Source organism: Nothoprocta perdicaria, unplaced genomic scaffold (genome assembly GCF_003342845.1).
Source record: "Nothoprocta perdicaria isolate Ctin4 unplaced genomic scaffold, notPer1 scaffold_87, whole genome shotgun sequence".
Classification (NCBI taxonomy): Eukaryota; Metazoa; Chordata; class Aves; order Tinamiformes; family Tinamidae; genus Nothoprocta; species Nothoprocta perdicaria.
The window spans coordinates 2,579,053-2,595,239 of record NW_020456165.1 but is presented as its reverse complement, the minus strand read 5'-3'; the positions used below and the strand labels follow the sequence as shown (position 1 = coordinate 2,595,239).

Here is a 16,187-nt window from a genome sequence, read left to right as displayed (position 1 = left end):
CATTTCCTATTTGTGTATTATGCAGAATTTGTTTTGAATACCTTGTTTATTCTAACGTGAAGGCTATATTTTCATTTTATAGTAGTACTACAGTAAAGGAAATGTGTGAGAACTGAGGCTTCTACTCAGCTATGGAGCCACAAATCAATAGAAAAAAAAAGTTATAAAATGGCTTTGAAATGCATGCATTGATAAAGCTATATCCATTCTTCTTTCTTCTCCTGCTGGGCAGAAATAATAAATATTTTAAAAATCCAGGAATAGATGGAAGAAGTAATACTGACTAAGCAGAAACGGTTTGCCAGGAGATTAGGCTTTAGTGGGGAAGATTTAAATATGTCTGGCATGTCAAAGCAATGTGACAAGGCAGTGTTTTCATAATGTTCTGCGTACACCTCATAACTTGTTGTAAAAGGATGATGACTGTTGCCAGCTTGCTTTGTTCTTATTAATATTTTTGAAGATAAGAAAGTGAAATGGCTCCATTTCAGGAATTAAGTCATTTTTTTGGTGCCAGAATACTGACAGGAACTCTTGGGAAGGAAAGATAAATTAGAGGTCTGACTCCTGCATCTCAAAAGCGAACTCGACATTGCTTGAAAAGAGCTTGGCTGTTAATTCTTTTAACACTGCAGATGTGAATGTCAAACAAGTTTTCTGTGTGAGTTTCTGTAATTTTAAATGGAAGAGACTGATGAACTCAAGCACTTAAAAGTTCTGATTTTGGAAGTCAGGGGCAATGTTTGGAAAGGAGAGGCCAGAAAAATCAGCAAGTGTAGCACAAAGAAAGATCTTAGTCAATACAACAGTATCAGCTGCAAAGCACTATTTGCTGCCCTCTTCTAACAGAATATGAGCCTATTGACAAGTAAACATCCAACAGCCTTGTTAGATGGCTGCCTCTGATTATTGCAACTCCCTCCAAATTGCGCAAATTGCACAAATTGCACTTTTAAAGCATTCTGCTCCCTTAGTGTAGGCTATATTCAAATCTCTAGTGAATAGCTATATGCCTTCATTTTGATCCTAAAGGTCAGCCTTTCCAGGGGTTCCAAAATGCCAAAACTCCCATCAACAATGGCAAGAGTAACCTCCTTCCTAGTACATCTCACATGGACCAGCTTTCTCCTGATCTGTCCTGATCAAGGCACTTTAGTTCATTTCTTGCTTCTCTTCACCGGCTCTTTCTCTGCTCTAGTAAATCCTTCTCTTACCAGAACAAGGCCCTTTGCTCTCTAGTTTCTTTCTTTGTAGTGGGAGCCTTCTTCTATTACCACATCAACGATGCCTTTGCTGCATCAATGACCCAACTGCCCACTGTGCAGCCCTATACATTGTCATTTTCTTCACCATGGTGAGGTAGGGGATAAATGGGCTGTGACTACCTGGGTTTAATCTTTTCCAATACTGCTGCTTGTTTGTCTAATTTTGCCATTTCTCCCATATTCATCCTAGAGTGGGCATGCTTTGGGCAGGGATTGGGCGATTTGGAACTGATGTGAGTGCAGTAATTCTTGGTCTCTGACAGACATTTCTAAACTGAACTGTGAGACCATATTGACTTGTCTTAACTATATTTTCAGAGAAAGGGACAAGAAAGTCCACAGAGATAAGGAGTGAGAACTTCAGGTAGGGGTGACCCAGAGGGAAATCTGTCAGCATTTCAGAGGAGGAGTCACATCAAATGTTTGCTTCTTCATCTTGCAAAAACTCTTAAATCAGCTATTGGTAGTTTGGGCCAGGCCCTTTCCATCATTTTGCACATGCTAGTATATCTGTTCTTAATTGCAGGGTAGTATTTGAAATTGGATGAACTCTTGGGCAAGTACAGTAGAGACTGTGAGCAGGAGTTCACTCACCAAGGGCACATATATGTCGAAAACTGAGGAGTCTAGTCTTTCACTTTTTCAGGGTAAACAGACCAACAGCAGACATCAAAGGAAGACTCAAAATTGCTGAGAAAACACTCTCTTTAGCAGAATTGTGTTATAATTCCTCCGGTATCTCATGAATAAAAGCAACAGACAACATACACTAATGATACTGCATAGCTTTTTCATAAGCTGGGATTAGTAGCAGGACTTTGTTATAGACGTAGCGGATGTTTTCCTCTGGGAAACTACTAAAACTGCACAAATTCAGGCCAGAGAGAAACAAAGTGCTTTTTCTGTTTCCGATTCTATTCTTGGTTGTTGAGACTGTCCTTTTACAAACCATGTTTCTGTATATTTCAAGATATTCTGTATATCCTGTGCATATAAAATGACAATGTTCTTGTATCAACTTCCCTTTCTCATTCAAAGAAAAATCCAAAATGCATTCGTCTCAAGATTCATATTTTTGTATCTACATTACTTGGCCAAACCAGATGACAGGAAGTTATTTTCTCCTTACAATGCATGTATATAAATTGATGTAGCAACACTGTTATGAGGTAATTTAAGAAGTTTTGTGACAACAGCTGGGGACATAACTGGTTGAAAATATGGATGTAAATTGAGGCTGGAAGATAAGATTCAATGAAATTAGTGAGTTGCAGCTGCTGTTTGACACAGATATTATATACAGTAACATCTTTTCAGATCAGAGGCAGACAGCCCTAAGATAAGCAGTCATTGATCTGTCTTGTGACAAACCGCAGACAAGATAAAGACATTAGGTGGCAACCGAATTTTCCACTGTTCACCTTGAATCTTCTCATTTATGAAAACACTTTCTGTCATTTTGATATGAGCAATGTGCAGTTCAGAAACCCCTTTCCCTCCCACACACTACCTGTGATTGCCAACTGTGTGACAAAGAAGGTCATTCGAGATTTCCGCTTCCTCTTCCAGGTGGAGAACAGCACGATGGCATTTCCAGCAATTGTGACGATAAAGAGAGTCCAAAGGGTCACCAGCTGCTCAGTCTGCATTGGAGAAAAGAGAAAAAAAAAAAAAGCATATAGGTAGGTCAGTGGATAGTAACTTGGGTTAAACCAGTAAGTGAGCCTTGGGAAAAAAAGAGTTAAATGTGAGTTTTGCTAATTGTTTTTAATTATTTGGTCCGAAAGGTATTCATTGCACGTATTTCCTTTCAGAAAACATTCGCATGCACTGCAGATGTTGATATTTGTTCCAGTTTTATTTGCAATGTCTGCACATCGCTTCTATTTTCACAAAACCACTAGAAGCATCTGTGTTCGGCACTTAGCACTAAAATGAGAGGCAGTCTTCAGCTTTCTTGTGTTGCTCCAGCAAACTGTGAAATAACCAGCTGCCTCATTTTGTAAGGAGCACTGACAGCTTGGCTCCTTCAGATAAATTTGGGGAAATAACCACCGCAGTGGATATGGAAGGCAGTTTTGACAGCAACTCCATGATCTAGATGTGACCAAGATCTCAAAGCAAGCGCGACCAACTGCAAGGAAAAGCAAAACTGGAGGCGAGCAATACGTGATGACCAAACGGCCCCTAGTGGCAGTGCACGCGATGAGAAGAAGTAGGAAAGTTGCTCGTGTTTTCAAAGTATCTGGGTTCACTGGAAGCAAGATTAGGGATGTACACACGTGTGTTTGCTTCTGTGGTATGAGCACATGAATCTTATCCCTCCCTGGCCTGCTAAAAGCCACTTGTTCATCTTTACGCACAAGATGATAGATATTTTTTCACTGGCTACTCTGTAGGCTTCTCCTGGCCGTGCAGGACTGCAAAGTCCCTGTTTTGTCCTCATCAGCTGGACAGCTCTGATGCTGAGCCTGAAAGGCAGGGAGCACGGACGGGTTGACCTTGGCATTTCTACATTTCTGCAGACTTCTCGCTTAGAAAAGCTGTCCTGTGTGAAACTACATGTCATGGCACAGAGGAAGTCAGATAGCTGCTCTTCTGCAAAGACAACTGGATAATTCATAGCAATTACGCTTGAAGCAGTTTTGTTTGAAGAGCATAATGTAGGGGAGGTCAGAATGAAAAAAAAAATCCTGATGTACCAGCAATAACATGTACATTACTATTATTTTGTTCAGTCCATGAGTGAAAAAATACACACATGTCTCAGCAGAACTACTAGTTATGAAGGTAAAGCCGTCTTTACCCCGTCAGGGTCTACATGCATTTCCTCTCCCAAAGGCTGCTCCGGCTCCCTGTTTTTGGCAGACTCCTGCTTTTGATGATGTTGTATGAGGAGACAGGTTACACCAGGTTCCTCTGGAAGGACCACGAGTCTCCGGCTCTGCCTCCTTACAGCTTTCCTGTGCCTCAACGGCATGAGTCGCCTGGCTTCACATCCTAGCAACAGGGCTGAGATGCCGGATGTGCCAAGTCACTTGTTTGGGATCTCCGTGTTCCTGCCACCAATCCCACACGGAGGGGGCTGGAGGGAAAACAGGAGGGGTGAGATGAGGGCTGCAGCGTGGTCTGTGCTCCGTGCCTGCTGGCCCTTGGGAAGAGACCTTCACCAGCGAGGAGCTGCCCTGAGCAGGTGGGAGGAAAGGGGCTCTTGGTGTGACCTGTGAAGCACTTGCTGCATTGGGGAGCCAATAACCCAGATGGGCTCACCCAGTTCCCATCTTTGGGAAGGCAACTAAAGAGAAACATGTAAGATTTTTACATCATATTTGTCCTTGAGATTGGAGGACTCTCATCAAGGTTTTCTTTGTTTCCATTTAAAAAAAAAAAAAAGATCTTTTGCATGTGAAAAAAAAAATGTAGGGAGAAGTTTAGCTCTGATTTTCTCTGATATGCTCTGAAGTGCTCTGAAGAGAGCATTTTCTTGAAAGAAATCCTGTATTCCTATATTATACTGATAAAGGTTAAAACAGAACCAGGCTCTGACATTGAGGTCTTACAATTCCCACAGAAGGAGTACCTCTGGAGAGACAGAGGCTGTGGTGGGGGGGTTCCACACCCTAGGGACAGCACATACAATCTGTTTAAAAAACATTCTTTTCTTTTTTAAAAAAAGACCATTGCTTAACATTTTAGTGGTTTTAGGCTCTATGGAAATGTACTATTCAACCAGCCTGCAAAAAAGAACTATAAGGTACAAAAGCTGAATAAAAAAATGATATTTTTGAGAGGATATAGACAAAAGAATAAAGCTAGGGTTTCTATTCCATCTGTTCGTAATGGCTCCCAGTAAGAGAGAACGAAAAATATCTCATTGTTCGGGATTAAGGAGGTATAATAACAGTGAAATCACTGCAGCCTCTCCAAGGCTGCATGAGCTTGCAAGTGAAATGTTCTGTGGTTATAAATGGGATGACCACACTGATAAAGACTGTCATAACAGCTAGGATTGAAATTCAGAATGATGTTGATGTAGTAGAAAGGTGTACTGGAAAAATCAGGACGCAGTTTGACAGAGGACGAGTGTTGGGGTCTACATTGAGGCAGCTGTAGTCAGCTTGAGTTGAGTAAGACCTCATCAGCAGCAACAGCAGCAGGTAAAGTAAAATAAGGTAAAGTATCTTATAACTGGAACATTAATTGAATTAATAATGTTGTGATACCATAGAAATGACCAACACCACCACGGGATCGACACCAGGGCAGTGGCCCTCTAAGCCATCCACTGTAGCCCACTGCTGAACTGTGGCCCTTTTTGGGCAGCCTCTTTCAAGAAGGACACACACCAATGTATGGCAATATACAATGGCAGATGACAGACAGACAGACAGCAGAAAAGACTGACTGACTAAAGTTGTGTAATCTAGCAAAAAGTGGGCTGCAGGAAAATATGATTGCAATCTTGAACAGGCAAAAAGGCAGCTGCCAAAAAGGAAGGGAATAGTCTCTTCTTCAAATTCACTGCAGATTAGTCAAAAATCTGTGAAGCAAAATTATAGCAAGGAATTCAAGTGGACCATTAAAAATGTATTGATATAAATTGATTGAGTCAGTGAAGCCTCCACCCCTTCAGGTCTTAAAAATAACTATTAGATTAGAGATATAGCTGGTCCGTCCCTGAACTTCAGATGCATTTTCTGTAATTCTGTTATATTTCTCACATTCACATTGCTTAAACATAGGAGTGTTTCATTTCATATCTTATTGTTTATTAAATAGATTTTTTTTTTTTTGCAGAGAGATGTTTAAAAAATTGTTGTTTAATAATATCTTGCACAGACACCACAGGTGTTCTGGATAAAAAGAAAGAAATACTGTCTCCCCAAATTCTGCGTAGAAGCTGCTGGCAAGGGGTGCCTTTGCAACGGTATTGCTAATTAAACCACACAACACTGAATGGTTAATATCATACACTAGTTCTTATAGATTAGCAAAACTAAAAATGCTGATGACTGATTGAAGGTCCCAAAACAGATTAGAGTGAGGAGGATTTCCCCAGTGTGATTACAGCTATTGCATACACTGCTAGTCTGTAAGACTGCTGTGTTCAGAGCATGGAGGTGCTGGACATGCAGAGCATATATGCATGTTCTGCTAATTTGCTTAGCGATTAAAGCCAGTTTTTGCACATGGATCAAGTCTTCATGGAAGAAAATCTACGCCAGTAAAGCCTCTCTGAAATTGGTGGGCATTTTTATTCGCTTGTAGAAATGGCCTGTTGCTTTGTCTCTGGGAAAATTTCTAATTCGTCGGCTGCAATAAGTCTAGCATGAGGTGTTCTGTGCTTAATACTTGAAAAATCATTTATGTGAACCTTGTGTGTCACCCTCTCTTGGCTCATAAATCATCCATAGACAGAAGGGATCCGTCTGGGTTGTAGGAGTGTTTTATTTTACCATCTCTTGCATCTATCTAACATGAATGAAACTGTTTTCCTCTGAAGTCTGCGTGCAGGCTCTTTGTACAGTAACTCTGGCTTGCTCCAGTGTGGGGAGTTCTGTACTGGGAAATGTTTAGCACCATAAATGCCTGAGTATAAGTTAACTTTGGATTTTTATCTCAGATTCCTTTTCATTTTGCTGACTGTGATGGGGAAAGTATGAAATTTGGCATTCAAGGGAAAAGCACTCTCTGAAGATCAGTAAACAGCAGAGGAGGAAAGCATGCCCTTGTGACTGGGGAGCTCTGCCTTATGGAGCAGTAAAGAACAGAATGAACAACCTTCCCAGGCAAGGCCTGATGAGAGATACCAGCCAAGGCATCTCATACTCATCCAGCCCTGGCAGCAAAGAGTAGTTCTGGTGCAGTAGCTTCAATTAAGTCACAGTAGCTAAATCCTTTCGAGAGCCATGTGGAGACATTTTGGTACCGTGCTGCCCCTCCTTCCCATTCTTCCCAACCATCCTCGTTGCTCACTTGTTTCTTAGGGATTTACATCCCTGCTGTTGCACAAACCAAAATAATGAGAGGGAGGTGCACAAAGGTCCTTAGGTAACTGGCTGACCTTTTCCTTCACATGAAGAAAGGGAGGATTATAGTAAATCCTAGTGCTTGAAGACGGGACATCCTATTGCTCCATGTCCCTAATCAGAACATCAGAATGAAGAAAAGGGTCCTTTCTTTGATATCACAGGGACTTCTATAGTTTGGAGGTGACTGAATTCCCTGAACATTTTTCTTCTTGCTAGTTGATTAAATTAAGCAAGCAGTCTGACCACTTGCCTTTGGTTGGTATTAAGAAAAATTTTCCTAGTGTGTTCCTAGTACTGTAGCAATAGAGACATAATAATGACGAAATACAAATAATTTCACAAATTCTTATCATATATATGAAATAAGCACATAAATCTGCTTGTTAGGTTGGAGACCATGCTTATAATCAAGTTTGCCCTAGTAGATTATATTGCACGTTCTTAAAGTAAGCTAATGGATTGTACAGTATTTTGACCCCATTGAAGAAAATTCAGAGTCTTCAACTGTGACTGAATACTGAATATGTACAGGAAAGATTTGCAAATTTAGCAGCCCCTGTTTAGGATGTCATGAAAGATTTTTTTTTAAAACAATAAATGTTTTTGTTGAAACAAACAGGTTCTATACAGCTTCCCTGATCCCAGCTGGAATTCAGTCAGTTTACCTCTCATTGCTCTTTGGATTGTGACATTGAAAGAAATTAAAGAGAGACACCCTTTGGCACAATTTAATTAAAGAGTCTTAAAAGTACTGCAACAATCTCTGACATATTTCATAAATTTTGTATTAAAAAATAAAAAATAAAAAAAATGAGGGCTGCAATTCATGGGGATCTTGACAGACTGGAGAAATGAGTTATGAGAAAAATCACAAAGCTTAACGATAGCAAATACAAAGTCCTTCAACTGGGATGGAATACAGCGCAGTTGGGGGCTCAAATGAATGGAAAGCAGCTTTTCAAAGCAGGACTGGGAGTGTGTAAGAAGGACAACCAGTATTGAGCTATATTAGCAAAAGTGCAATGAACACTTTTGCAAGGCCAAGGGATGTGATTTTTCACCCTGCACCTGTTATACTGTGTTATAGACTTTGGGGCTCCCCAATGTGAAGAAAGACGTAGACTTGCTTGAACGAGTCCAAGATAGGGCTCACAAGATGATCAGGGGCTGGAGTGTGCGCGGTACGAGGAGAGGCTGAGACCCAGGCTGGATGAGCCGGGAGGAAAGGAGCCTCGAGGGGACCTCGCTGCCACCACGACTGCCTCGGCAGAGAGTGTGGAGAAGATGGAGCCAAGCTCTGCTCAGAAGTGCACAGTGAAAGGATGAGAGGTGTTGCATCAGGAAGATTTACAACATGGAACATCTGGATTAGATATTAAGAGTAAAAAGTGTTCGTCGTGAGGGTGGAATGGGACACCTCAGTGGCTGTGGGATCTCCATCTCTGGAGTTATTCAGAACTTAACTGGACACCGTCCTGAGAAACCAAGTGTAGTTTATACCTGCTTTCCACAGGGTGGTTTGCCCAGATGACCTCCAGACGTTCCTCCTAACCTAAATTATTCTATGATCAGGGCATACCTACACACAGAAGAAGTATGGTAGCAGACCTATTTTCTTTGAGAATTAGCCTAGACAAAAACGTATGCAGGCAAGTATCCAGGTGAAAACTACGCACAAGTTGCATGTTATACAATTCATCACAGAAACAAATTCAGATGTTTGGGGGGAAAAGTATGTAAAAGAGTTAATATATAAAAGCTATCAGGGTGGGAATGACACAGTCAGTCAGTCTTGGGAAAAGTAACTTGAAATGTAACTAGGTGGCATTTGTGTTATGTGGTGCTCTGAGATGAGGGATTTCAGCCAGGATGTGACCAGGTTGAAGGCTGAGCTGCCAGGAGAAGGGTGGGATGCCAGTGAAGGGATTATGATTACACTGTGGCAGGCTAAAACCACAATAAAGATTCTTTAATATATATATACAAAATGAGACTGACTGTTAAAATGACACCTGGTAATAAAGATATTTCTTCTTGTGCTGAAACATCCCTAGGGCTGTGGAAAAAATTAAAACAAAACAAAAACAACAAAAAGCTGTTTGAAGATAAAGTACACAGTGAGAGAGTAAAAGATACTTTAGTAGTGGATAGCAGATCTGACTGTCAAAAGAGAACAAAATTGAGCCACAAATTAATTTATACAAAACAGGACAACAATGGGAGCACTTAGACTGGAAGTAAACATTACAGAGTAAAAGTCAAGTATCTGAATGTGGAAGATCAGATGGTTAATTCAAGTTACTTCCTAAGGCTCAAGAGATCTCTCAGGAAAAAAAAAAAAAGTTAAGGAAAATTCATGGAGAAAATGATACAAGCTGCTCATACAAGGTGTTCCTAAAATATCTGGGAGGGCACCTTTATTGACATCAGAAAGCTCTGGATAAAAGAGGCTGAGAGAAGTACAGGTTCAAAGTTAGGTTCCATACATTTTTTTTTTAGAAACACTTCTGAGGTTGATTTTGAAAAGAGTATGTGGGCAGGTAACTGGATGGTGAGAAGGTTTTTTTGTTTGTTTGTGGCTTGACCTGGAATTGAGTCTGATTTAAACTTTGTGGTCAGTAATTCAGTTCCAAGTTTGTCTCTTGGGCTGAAGGAAGGACACTGCTGCAAAGGGCCTGTGCTTTTCTGTTTTGTTTCATCAAAGAAGAGGTTTTGTTCTATTTATTTATTTATTTATTTAGTCCATGTTGTGTAGCACTTTTCATCTGTGATTATTAAAATGCTAGAGGAAAAGCTGTAACATTTCCACCCTTTTAGGTTTAGGCAAACAGGCAGTCTAAGGAAGCATATTCATTAAAACATTTCTCGCAAGAAGAGGTTATTTTATTACTGATATTACTCTCATTTCTTTTTGAAATGTAACAGAACTGTATTGACCATTTTGGGAGAATCCCCTGTTAAATATATATATATTTCTTAGCTCTAACTTCACCATCAGACTTGAGATAGAAATTTCATTGTGTAGCATTTAATGCATGTGAATTGCTGAGATATCCTTTGAAATTTTCAATCAATAACAAAGAGTAACAACTCAGTTTTCCTAGAATATAGTTCACATTACTATTCTGCTCTATTTTGGTACAAGGTGGATAATAAAGAAAGAATCTGTTACTCTGCTATTGTATTTTTCTTTCTATTTATTTATTTATTTTTACCCATTGTAGCCTAGGAAAAAAGGAGAGAAAAAGATTTTCCTAATTTTAATGTCATCAGTAATATTTTCAAGATATACCTATCTTTTTTTCCCTAGCACATCTACCATGTGAGGAGACAATACAAGGTCACTCAACAGCCCAGGTGTAATTGTACAATTTTCATAGCCCAATTAGGACTGTGAAACATTCTTCCTTCTCAATCATAAAGAAAAAATAATTGTAGCTATGACTGTTTTTAAAATGAAAACATCTCCCAAACTAGAGAAGTCTATATTTTATAGGCATGTGTAAATAAGAGAGGCAGAAAGACTCAAACCCCATGGATCCTGCGGACCAATGAATCAGGTGTATGAGGGATGCTAGTATAAAAGTGCTGCTCAGAGTGACAGCAAGTCAAGGAGTCATATAGCCAGATCACTTCTGCATTGCCTTTAAGTGAATAGATGAGGCCAGCCTGGCAAGATGCTCCAGAATTGTTTTTTAAGATGATCAGGTATTGTGTTTTTCCATGTAGCATCTCAGGAATGGCAGGAGTCACCATGGTGTATTACAATAGCTGCATTCAGGAGTTCAACAGTGTCAACATCTGGCCTGCTGGCTGAGGTCCTGTGTGGCCAACAGGTCTGAGTGCCCAAACAACCTTGTGTGTAAGCACCAAAGCCTTGGTGTTTCACTTCACTGGTGAGGGTTCAGCAGAAAAGAAAATAAGAAAATCCACTGGAGTGCTAGCATGCTCTCCTGGGAGACAGGAGATGCCGGTGGCAATACCAGTCCATGGAGAGATGCTGGGATTTCTCTCTCATTGGGAGTGCTCTAATATTTTTTCTATTCCAGGGAAGTGAGGCAACTTCCCCGGCATTCTGCTTCCCAATAGGTCTCTTATAAAAGAGATGAGCCCTGCTCATTTCTATGTAAGAAATGAGCACATGCACCTGCCCTCAAAGAAGGCTGGGGGCTGTTGGATCTCTTGACATGGAGAGCAGCTCCCAGTAGCCTTGATGGGGACTCCCAGCCCTGCTGGCTGCCTAGAGGAGAGTAGGGAAGCCTTCCTTCCCACCATGTCATGAACCTATCCTGAGATATCAGTGTCTCTCCACTTGGTGTCGGAGGTAAACACTTAGGTTTAGATAGTCTCGGTTCTCTTTGATCACTCCATTTAGCAGAGGACAGTTGACACTCACTTAGAGCCTCTTACATGTGGATTAAATACATATGGGGGAGTTTGGAATGGGATAGAATGAGCTCTCCTACAGACTGGAATGGAATGTAAGAGCTGTAATTAGTACCAATTTGCACATGTGTTATGAATTTTGTGTGGATACAGCCAGCATCCCTTTTAGTGCTTGTGGTTTAAGAAATCTAACTGCATATGTTACATAAGGGAACCTGAGAAGATAAAACTTGTCTGTTCATGAAAAATAGACTGCAATGCAACAGCAAGACCTGAACGTAGATGAGGATGAATCACTTTCTTGTCCCCTTTGGGCGGTGCTACCCGATTTTACTGCATGGCACGTGGCTGTTCTTCCCCCCAAAATTGTGCCTTGGAGCTCTGGACTTGAGGTCTGCCTTGGTAGAGTGAAGGGCCCCAGCTCCACAAGCAACGCTAGTGTCCAGCCAAGCAGATACAGTAATGACTGCTGGAGAGGAAACGCACATTGCTCCAAGTGGAAGAAATGCTCATTCTATCAGCCAAAATGGAAGGGAACTAACTGAACTGGCAACAAAACTGGCAACAAAATTCCATCTAATTTCAGGTGGAGAAGGTTTTAGTTGTTAAGCTCTGAAGAGGAATGGACAGAAATTCAAATGCTTCTGAAAGGGGAACAGGAAGGAATTCAGAATTAAACCCCAAATAGGACTGTTTGCCACTGAAATGCTCTGAGTCATGTATCAACACAACATGATCCAGACACTACCTGGTGGTGGGTACTTTGTCCCTCTTCAGGAAGATCTCCTGGCCAAAAGCACCCACTTAACACAGTCACAGAATCACACAATGATTGAATGGTTAAGATTGGAAGGGGCCTCTAGCAATCATCTAATCCAACCCCACTGCTCTTGCAGGGTCACCTAGAGCACGGGGCACAGGGTGGCATCCAAGCGGGTTTTGAAGATCTCCAGAGAAAGAGAATCCACAGCCTTCCTGGACAGCCTGTTCCAGGGCTCTGTCACCCTAAAGAAGTGCAGCGTGTATTCACTAGGAGAAGTATTTCCCTAGTCAGCAGGGAAATACTGAGAGATAGGACTGAAAACACACCCACGACCTGGAGGTAGTGCCTTACAGGATCACAGAATGTTCAAGGTTGGAAGGGACCTCTACAGATCATCTAGTCCAACCTTCCTGTTCCAGCAGGCACACCTACAGCATGGGGCACAGGGTGGCATCCAGGCGGGTTTTGAAGACCTCCAGACAAGGAGACTCCACAACCTCCCTGGGCAGCCTGTTCCACTGCTCTGTCACCCTCACAGGAATGAAGTTCCTCCTCGCCTGGAGACGGAACTTTCTGTGCTCCAGCTTATGGCCATTACCCCTCATCCTATCGTTGGCCACCAGTGAAAACAGCTTGTCCCCTTCCTCCTTGCATTCTCCCTTCATGTATTTATAGATGTTAATAAGATCCCCTCTCAGCCTTCTCTTCTCCAAGCTGAACAGGCCCAGTTCACTCAGTCTCTCCTCATACGAGAGATATTCCAGTCCCTTAATCATCTTTGTAGCTGGACCAGCTCTCCACTGGACCCTCTCGAGAAGCTCCACGTCCCTCTTATACTGGGGAGCCCAGAACTGCACCCAGTACTCCAGGTGCGGCCTCACCAGAGCTGAGTAGAGGGGCAGAATCACCTCCCTTGACCTGCTGGCAACATCCTCCTGTTGCAGCCAGGATCTCATTGGCCTTCTTGGCCACGAGGGCACACTGCTGCCTCATGGTTAACTTGGTGTCCACCAGGACTCCCAGGTCCCTCTCCATGGAGCTGCTCTCCAGCAGGTCGACCCCTAATCTGTCCTGGTGCCTGGGATTATTCTTCCCCAAGTGCAGGACCCTGCACTTGTCCTTATTGAACCTCATGAGGTTCCTCTCTGCCCAACTCACCAGGCTGTCCAGGTCCCTCTGGATGGCAGCACAGCCCTCCGGAGTGTCGGCCACTCCACCCAGCTTGGTACCTTACTCTTCATGGTACCATACTCTTGGTACCTTACTCTTACTCTGCACCTTACTCTTGGCTGTCACGCTTTCCTCCATGGCGTGAAGGTCACTTCAACACTCATTCCTTCAGTGCAGGAATTAAAGTCAGTAATTTTTTTTTATACTTTCTTTCACTGACCCAGAGTGTCTTATATTACTCTAGTCAAAGCTGAATGGCTTTATCAGATCAGAGAGAAAGCCTCAGAATAGCCAGAAACTGGTAAGAAAAGCCTGGAAGCCAAAGGTGGCTGGGAATCCCTGAGGACCATGAAACACATGGAGTTCGGGCTTTTCTTTTTTTTTTTTTTTTTTTTTTTATTTTCCCAACTAAAGCAGAAGAGAAAAAGAAAAAAGTTAAAGCAAGAAGAACCAGCCTTTCCCCTCTGTGCTCTTTGCCATGACCCACTCTGTATTTACCGAATAGGAATACATGGATGCCTGCGCTCTGTACTGAAAGAGCAGGTGGCGAGTGTGACGAGTTGAGGACCTGTTGCACTGAAAACCCTGAGGTCTGGCCAAAGTCCCATTTACATCTATGCCCTGACCTCTGACTCCTTTTGAATCCACTGACCTTTCATTGCTCCAGCCTCTCAACCTGAACGTCACTGCTCTGAAGGGGCAGGTTTGTGTTGGTGGAGATGGGGGCCAGGACACAACCCACAGAGTGGGCAGCCCCGGTAGAGGAGGCAGCAGAGACTGAGTCTCATGAGAAGTTCTCTTCTAACAGAATCAAGCTTCCTTTAGCAATGGACAAGCATGCGTGACTATCCATGCTATCCTAATTAGTGTAATTTACTCTATCTCCCCTTTTGTGGAGCGTTTTTCTGCCTGTGGTCTTTTCTAATCATGGAATTGTCACTTTTGCCATTACAAAATACTGGTCCTATGACATTGTTCAAATTCACAGCTCTGAGTGGTGGAGAGAAGAGAGGAGATAAAGTTTTAAAAATTGTTTTGCCCACTTCTGCCTTTTCCAAGAGCATTTTAGGAGTTTAACATACATATGAACAGATGCAGTTTTCATTCTTAAAATCCCAGATGAAAATGTGCTGTCTTGTCAAGACCAAAACAAAAAGAAAAAAAAATACTGCTAGCGTGTTGAGAAATCCTCATTAGTTAATTGTGGCACTACAGATCAACTTTTTCTTTTCTTAACAGAGTGGAGACCTGTTGTAATTCCATTGATTTCACTACATCAGACTAGTAAAAATCTCTCAGAAATCAAACCTTGTCTCTGAAACATATTCCTTTATATTCAACATTGACAAATGATCTGAGTGCCTGTGTTTTTCTGTCTGAAACAAATCTGTTCAGCCATGAAGTCTAGAAGGAATAGCAGGGTACTTCTTGATAGACATTTTAATAATTCAAACAACTTATACAATGTGCTACAACGGCGATGTGAAGTGACACATGGCACATAGGCTGCAATGAAACAATGACAACAGGCACAGAAATCTGTGCAAAGTTGTAATTCTATATCCCTTTCATCCTTTCCCTACATCTATATACTGTAAGTAGGAAGTTTATTTTGGGAGAAGAATGAATACACTTCTTGTGTCATTCAGCAGCATTTTCCGCTGCATGATGCATCTGATGATACACTCTTAAAAGCAGCTTTCAAGAGACACTGACTCCCCCCAAAGTTAAAAGCAAAGAAACCGACTAATTAGAACCTGTCCTTCCTCATTTAAAGAAATAAAAATAACTCTCACTTGTGTACAGTGTATGTTGTAGCTGAAAAATTGAAAAATAAATCCCGTATGTCAAGATGATGCCTGTTACAAATTACATAAATGATGTATTAAACTAATAAAAGCCTTTGATTAAAGTAAGATTAATGTATAGCTATAATAACTCTCAGGAAAAACAATACCATCCCCTATTGGAAGTAGATACAGTTGGCCAAGACCTGTAAGTCTGAAGTCCAAATCCGATAGTGATTTTTTTTAACCAGTAAATGATTCTCACATATTGTCAGTTATCTTTACAGAAATACAAAAACACAAATATTCAGGCAAAAAGTTCTATAATCTGAGCTGCCTCCTTGCAGAGGGTGCTGAAAATACACCAAAGCATGTGAGAAAAGTAATGCATGCTGTCCATACCTTAAAGGAATAATAAAAGGATCCCCACTCCTCTTCCTCCACCACTTCAGTGAAAGTCACCGTTTCTGTGCAGGTGACAAGGGTAAAATCCAGCCAGTCCGTACTTCCATGGGAGCTGCTGCTGGCTTCTGTGAAGGCAACATCCATCACTGGATTTTGCTCTAGTTGTCTAGGTGCTTGTTTTTTTAAGCGTTAATGCAGCCAAGCTTCTCCTGTAAGAGCACAGCAGCAAAAACAGCTTCTCACTGCTCCAGTGCTGGCTACCAGAGGCATAAGGCTTTAGTGCAGCTGAGTGATGAAAAAAAAACAGGCAATCTGGAGTCGTTCCTTTGAGCTCTCCTTTGGTACCACTCTGACGACAACTGTCCACATGCTCTTTCCA

The 16,187-nt window shown here is 41.7% G+C and overlaps 1 protein-coding gene across 1 annotated transcript in view; it reads right to left on the bottom strand.

Moving 5' to 3' along the window:
• The window catches only part of NPSR1 (neuropeptide S receptor 1), a 55,292-nt gene extending 39,340 nt beyond the window's left edge, over positions 1-15,952 (bottom strand). The window contains exons 1-2 of the mRNA XM_026052324.1: positions 15,806-15,952; positions 2,776-2,908 (exon numbers count right to left, since the gene is read on the bottom strand). Of these exons, the coding sequence (XP_025908109.1) occupies positions 2,776-2,908; positions 15,806-15,952 (280 nt within the window). The remainder of the gene's footprint in view (positions 1-2,775; positions 2,909-15,805) is intronic.
• Positions 15,953-16,187: the final 235 nt, after the last annotated feature.